This window comes from Emericellopsis atlantica (assembly GCF_019669845.1).
Source record: "Emericellopsis atlantica unplaced genomic scaffold F5Z01scaffold_43, whole genome shotgun sequence".
Lineage (NCBI taxonomy): Eukaryota > Fungi > Ascomycota > Sordariomycetes > Hypocreales > Bionectriaceae > Emericellopsis > Emericellopsis atlantica.
The window spans coordinates 147,851-154,832 of NW_025764745.1; the positions used below are offsets into that span (position 1 = coordinate 147,851).

At 49.1% G+C, this 6,982-nt stretch overlaps 2 protein-coding genes across 2 annotated transcripts; one reads left to right on the forward strand and one right to left on the reverse strand.

Moving 5' to 3' along the window:
* Nucleotides 1-220: 220 nt before the first annotated feature.
* On the reverse strand, nt 221-2,635 carry F5Z01DRAFT_684207 (major facilitator superfamily domain-containing protein; the record flags this gene model as incomplete). Its single annotated transcript, XM_046265913.1, has 6 exons — nt 221-1,046; nt 1,118-1,385; nt 1,485-1,754; nt 1,822-1,983; nt 2,037-2,297; nt 2,617-2,635. 6 exons carry the CDS (start codon nt 2,633-2,635, stop codon nt 221-223), a joined length of 1,806 nt encoding a protein of 601 aa, XP_046113984.1.
* Nucleotides 2,636-3,118: 483 nt separating this feature from the next.
* F5Z01DRAFT_630399 (FAD binding domain-containing protein) lies at nt 3,119-5,125 on the forward strand (the record flags this gene model as incomplete). The annotated part of the gene is made up of 5 exons (XM_046261726.1): nt 3,119-3,524; nt 3,581-4,005; nt 4,062-4,698; nt 4,754-4,881; nt 4,955-5,125. 5 exons carry the CDS (start codon nt 3,119-3,121, stop codon nt 5,123-5,125), a joined length of 1,767 nt encoding a protein of 588 aa, XP_046113985.1.
* Nucleotides 5,126-6,982: the final 1,857 nt, after the last annotated feature.

Consider the following 6,982-nt stretch of genomic DNA (forward strand, 5'->3'; position numbering starts at 1 on the left):
TATAGCAGAGGGTCAGTTATGCCACCTCTTAAGTAGAGGTTACTTATTTGATAGTAGTTTAACATATTAATTAATTTTTTTGCTCATTATTAACACCTAAGACTAGGTACTATAACAAAAATAGTTTAGTGATATTAACAGTAAAATAAATTAATATTATCGCGTTAGATCTCTTCTGCCTGCCCCTAATGATACAAAGCATGACGCCAACAATCGAGAATCAACCAGTCTTCTCATTTCTCACCGACTTCCATTCAACATCATTTGAGCCAGTGCTCTCGGGAGCTGCTCCCATCTCACTCTCTTGCGATGGTTGGATGCGATCATCCGGAATCCATCGTCGCTGCATACCGAAACTCAGAATCAGAGATGCACACGCCACCGCAATTGGCAAAATAAAAGCCTCAGTGACGGCGTAGCTGAAAGCCTTGCGGACCAGTGGCAGCATCGCCGCCGGCACCGACTTGGCCAGGTCAGACGCGCCCGCGTCCTGTATAGCCTCTACCGTGACCCCGTCTACCGCGTCCGCCAGTCGCTGGAATAGCTCGCTCGAGAAGAGGTTGGAGGCAATGCTCAATCCCACCGCGCCGCCGAGCAGGCGGAAGAAGACGACGAGGGCACACGCGGTGGGCATGTCATTGTCCGGAAGGACGACTTGCACCGCAATGAACGGCACTTGCTCCGCGAGTCCGATGCCGGCACCGCTGAGAATTTGGAAGCCGATCCACTCCCCCATGGAGGAGTCTACGTCCAGCTCGCGAAGGAGAACACACCCGGCAATGAAGACACTCGTGCCCAGCCACATGAAGGGAACGTAGTGGCCCCTGGAGCTGATGCACGCGCCCGTGACGATGATGGCGACGCTGCACGGGATTCCGTACGCCAGGCAGCGGACGCCCGAGGTCACGGCGTTGGTCCCCAGTGCAGCCTGGAAGTAGAAGGCGAGATAGTACATGTGTGTATTGTGCGCCATGGACATGAGCATGTTGAAGACGCAGCTGATGGCTACCGTGCGCTGCGACAGGATCCGCGTGGGAATCGTGGCCCTGTGTCATTTGAACTCTGTTAACCGCGGACAGCTTTTCAAGGCGATGGGGAGTTGCCGAATTGGACTTACTCTTCCTTCTTTTTCGCTTGTAGAGCTGCGAACGCCGATATGAGGACAACAAAAACAATAATGCACACGTACACTCTTGGGTTGGACCAGGAGTACTTGCTCCCACCCCATTGCAAGGCAAAGAAGAGTGTCACTAGGCCGGCGATGAGTAGAAATCCACCGAGGAGGTCGAGTTTCTTCAGCTTCTCGCGCAATGAGAGCCGCTCGTGAACAGGAGTCTTGTTCTTGAGAACTTTCCACGCGATTGCAAAGGTCACAGCCCCGAGCGCTAGACAGGAGGTCAGACATGATCTCTTGGAAAGACGGCAACCAATCGCTTACGCAGATTCAGCCTATAGAATGTTAGACGTGTGACTTCAAGTGTCACGGTATTGAACGTACCAGAAGCAGAATCGCCACGTGAGCTTGGGCTCGTCCGTAATCAGCCCTCCCAGCGTTGGCCCCAGGACGCCAGCAACCCCATACATGCTCGTGACGAGAGCCATCCCAAAAGGCCTTGCTCGTAAAGGGACCGATCGGCCATAGACTGCCAGGCTCCCGCAAAGTAAGCCGGCGGCTCCTATGCCAGCGACGACTCTTCCAGTAATCAGGGCGGCGGAGATGGGCGCTGCAGCACAAACGATCGAGCCTGCTTCGACTTTGCGAGAGGATGTTAATCACACATGCCCGGAACTCGTCGATTGGCGGGTCTTAGAAGCTCTTACAGACAAAGATGGAGCTCAAATAGAGTATTCTAGCATCGAACAAGCTATAGAGACGACCAAAGGTAGGTTGGAACGCCATCTCCGTCAGGAGGTAAGCACTGCCGTACCATGGGACGTCGTCGAGTCGCCCAAAGTCACTCGTAATTTTGGGGATAGCCGTCGCTAATGACTGTTAGCAGCGAGGTCCGTTATCAAAATTGTCCGTGTCGTCTCACCGAGGATGCTCCCATCAATGGCTATCATGAAAGTGGCCATCGTGAACACTGTGGACAGGAGGGCAAGCTCCCGTGGTGTCGCATATTGAGGAGCGGGAGGCTCATCCTCCACTGTCATCGGAGCAACTGCCTTGTCGGTCTCGAGATGCCCTGGACATGTCTCAACTTTCTCTTTCCCAGTCTGGTCAGTATGTAAGTCGTTGCTGTTGGGTGCCTTGCCGTTGACATCAGAGACTGGCTGCACGGCAATGTCCAGACTTCCTCTGCTTTCCGGAGCCATTTGATAGCAACCCAAGTTTGGAGAAATAGCTGTGGAACGAATATACCGAGCTCAAGACCCTGATGAAAAGGGCACTCGATTCCAATCTTTCCCGGCCTGGCTTTGGGGCTGTGCTATACACCGTGAGAACTGGACAAGCATGGCCCGTAGTGCCGTTGAAAAAGTAGAACCTGTACGTAGCACGTGGAGTATTGGATGGGGCGTGTCTTGAAGTCTTGGCTCCAGGGGTCTCTCGCACCCGAAATCCTTTGCAGCTTACAACTCGCAGTCTGCAACATCTGTGTAAGCGTATGCATGCACGCTTGAGCCACTTCACCATCCCGGTCTAGTCTCCCCGCGACACATTTGCATGATAGCTCACCTGCAGTCTGATCCTGCAACGTGGGAGAAATCAATCACATAAAAAGGGGGGTCGCGCCGTCGGCCCAGGCGGCATGATGCTGGCTTACATCGTATAGCCTAAAAGCCGGCAGCATCCTCTGCTCTCACCGCACCGCTTGATTGATGCAAGCTGTCGGCGATTATCCTAGTCAAGCTGACCAGGACCCCGGGCAGCTGTGGCGTAGGCGGCCCGAGCGCGACCAAGGCGATTGTAATACACGACCAGTGCACAACAACTCTGCATGGTGCCATGGCCAAGCTCATCTCGTTCACTCGCGTGGCTTGGCGTGCACGATGAAGCATGTAAGGGACCGCTTACTATAGTTTTTATTAAGATAGATAAGTCAACCTGAATGCCTATGCATGACTTGAATAGGTCCAAGCTATAGTGGCCCGCTGGCAACTTACCACACCAGCACATATGATCCCCTCTACCTTTTCCCTCGCGCTCAGCATCGTAGGTTTAGCCTTGGCGAAGCCTACGTGCAACAAGTGCAAAGCCTTTCCCGGAGGTCCAGGCTGGCCATCAAGTCAGCAATGGTCTCAGCTCAATGAAACAGTCGACGGCAGGCTCATCAGGCCAGTGCCCCCCGGCGGCGTCTGCCACGAGGGACAGCCAAACTACGATGAAGACCAGTGTCCCCAGCTCATTGAAGACTGGCGTGTCTTTGAGTTCCACGCCGCGGACCCCGTCTCCGTGATGTGGGATCTCTGGGCCAACTATACCTGCCTCCCCCTCGAAGGCTTCTCTTGCAGTGGTGCTGGCTATCCGTCGTACGTGGCCAACGTCACCACGGCGCAGCATGTCAAGGCTGCCGTCGACTTTGGTGAGTCCATCAGGGATCATGCACTCGACTGGAATAATCCCGACTGACATCCACAGCCCGTGATGAAAATGTCCGCTTGGTCGTGAAGAGCAGCGGGCACGACTACCTCGGCCGCTCCGTCGCACCTGGTTCCCTCTCCATCTGGACGCACCACCTCAACAAAATCGAATACCACGAGGACGAGTTTAAGCTCGCTGGATCAGGCAAGGTCATACCTGGTGATGCCATCACGGCCGGAGCGGGCTCCCCGATGATCGACCTCTACACCGTTGCCGATCAGCACAACCGAACGGTTGTAGGCGGCGGTGGTAAGACTGTCAGTCTGGGTGGCTTTGTCACAGGAGCCGGCCACTCCATTCTTGCTCCTCACTATGGGCTTGCGGCCGACAATGTGCTGCAGATGGAAGTCGTTACCCCTGCTGGAGACATCCTCACGGTCAATGAGGACCAGCATGCGGACTTGTTCTGGGCCATCCGTGGTGTGAGTACCCAGTCTCTGCACACTGTTCCGCTCATGCAAGCTCTAACATGTATCAGGGAGGCGGGTCGACCTTTGGCGTCCTTACATCAATCACCATCATGACGCATCCCCCAAAGAAGCTGTCCATGGTCCTCTTCATGGCGTTTACCGTCCCCGAAGCCCCCTTCACTTTGGACCTCGTCACCTGGGCCATGTCCCAGACCCCTTACCTTTCTGACTCGGGTCTTTCGGGATATCTCATGGCTACAATAGACTCTCCGCCGCCTATCCCGGTTCCTGGCGTTCCTGAGAGGGTGGCTGGTCTTATGGGCAAAACAATCATTCTTGACACCCACGACTCGGCCAAGATTGACGAGATCTTCCGCCCACTAAACGAGACCATCCAGGAGCGTTGGAAGGGACAGGTGCATTTATTGACCATTGTCCAGCCGTTCGACTCCTTCTTTGACTGGTACTCTGAGAACTACGACGATGGTCAAGCTGGTGGCTCCACATATCTCATTTCACGACTGTTGGACAAGGAGACAGTGACCGGTGACTTGGATGCGCTTTCCAACGCACTGGAGCCCATTCTCATCGACGATGGATGGCTCGGCACGTACTTGGTTGCCGGGAAAGGAGTCAACGAGGCAAAGCCAAGAGGGGGAAGCAACGCCGTCCACCCGGCATGGAGAAAGGCATACGTTCATGCGAGTGAGTACATGTCCTAATCATTGCGAGCATGAGGATCCCCATTAACAGCTCAAAGTCACCTGGCTTGGTTGGGGCTACCCTCCGTTCGACGAGACAGCCGATGAGCGGACAAGAAAGATCCTCGACGAGAGATTTGAGGCCCTTCGCGAGCTGACGCCCGACGGTGGCTCGTATATGAGTGAGGTAAGCTACCTTTTTGCCAACATGGGTTCAATTTGAGCAGGCAAAGACAGTGCTGATGATTCTGATCTTATAGGGTTTTCCGTTTGAGGACGACTGGCAGCACACCTTCTGGGGAGATAACTACGAGCGTTTGTCCGAGATCAAGCGTGAGCTCGACCCGCAGGACGTCCTGTGGTGTACACCGTGCGTAGGCAATGAAGGTTGGGATGAGAAAGACGACGGTCGTCTTTGCAGGATCAAGTAGTCTGTAACGTAGAAACAAACATCCCCAGCCCCGCGCGAATGAAAGATACACAAGGGCGCGAGTATCGTTAGTGTTCGATAGACCTGCCATAAGATGGACTTGCTGCAATCGCCCGTGCTTAATCTAGGGATACAATCGATCCTTAGGTCATAGAGGGCGACCGTAGCACATGGACAATCTATGACGGCCGGGGTACTTATTAATACGACACTTCGTGGATTAGCAAATATATTACTCTTTCCCCGGCTCTTATAAGTTCCTCCTATAAGTATTATTCACGGGAGAAGGGGAAAAGCTAGTATCTAAAGTAAATATATAGAAAGCACAAAGGGGGCTTAAGCTACTATACTTTTTATTACTTTATATTTCCTCTTCCTTACTTTAATAATATTATATATTAATCGATAAATTATTAGTTAATACTTTTAATAAAACGTAAGGTAAGGTACGTACGCTAGCTTCTTGTATTTACGAAACTATACTAATATATAGAGCGGTTAGAAATAACAGGCTTACTATAGAGTCTAAAATATTAATTTAATTAATACTAATTTATATTTAAAGGCCGCCGAAAATAATTTATATCTAAGTTTTACATAAGTCTAGGGTAATATATAGGAGTTTAAGTTAGCCCTAGGAATTCTCCGCGCTTTAATATAAGTATATAACTATTAGTTATTTATAGTTATTAAATTATAGTTCTTTTTAAAGAGCCTTATACTTTATTACTTTAATAAACTAACCTTTCCTCTTTTTATTAATTTATATTATTTTTAATATTTTATAATATATTCATTAAGAATAGGGGACTAATCTCCCTATTAAGTGCCTTACGAGGTCCTCTTATAGAGCCCTTATAGGGATCTACTTAAGACTTATTATAGGGGTCTATAATACTTATAAATCTAGTGCTTCTATAGCCTTCTATAACCTTCTAAAGGCTAGCACTACTACACTCGCTATTATAAATTAAACCTTTTATAACCTTTTATTAGGTTCGGTTTAACCCACTCTTTTATAGGGCATTATAGCGCTCTCACGCCTATAAATATAGGCCTTTATTTATTATTAGATAGTGAATAAATAACTTAATTAGGAACTAAGTTCTTTACTTATTACTATACTTACCCTAAAGGGTTCTCGGATTATTACGATTTATTTACCCTATGCTTAAAAGAGTATTATACTTTAATAAGTTATAAGCCCGGATTACTAATTTCACGAATCGATTTATAGAAAAACTTTTTCCCTAGTTATTAGAGCTTATTAAGCTTTTTTCGGTACTTTCGGTCACTCGATTACTAATCGACTCGACTATACGGAAGAACGCTAGGTTTATTAAACTTCAATTTACCTACCCTATAAAGTTACGCGACTTCTTTCTAAGGTATTACCTAAAAGATAACCTTATTTCTCGATTTCTTACTAAGATCTCGAGATACGGATCTACTTACCCTATAGTAGGTCTCACCCCCGATAATACCTCCCTTACTAAGGGATTATCTAGCCTGCCCTATAGGCTATATTTTTACCTATAGAAAATCAAGGCCTTACCGCCTAAGGCTAGGTATAGCCCTTCCCTTAAGACTTAACTATATCTTATTACTTTAATCTAACCTACCCTAGATTACTTACTACCGAATAGATCGAATAATAACTCATGGTATAGTACGCCTTAATTAGCTAATTATAAGAGGGCTTTTTAAGGCTTTAAGCTATGACGTTCGGGTTAGGGTTAGGGTTAGGGTTAGGGTTAGGGTTAGGGTTAGGGTTTAGGGTTAGGGTTAGGGTTAGGGTTAGGGTTAGGGTTAGGGTTAGGGTTAGGGTTAGGGTTAGGGTTAGGGTTAGGGTTAGGGT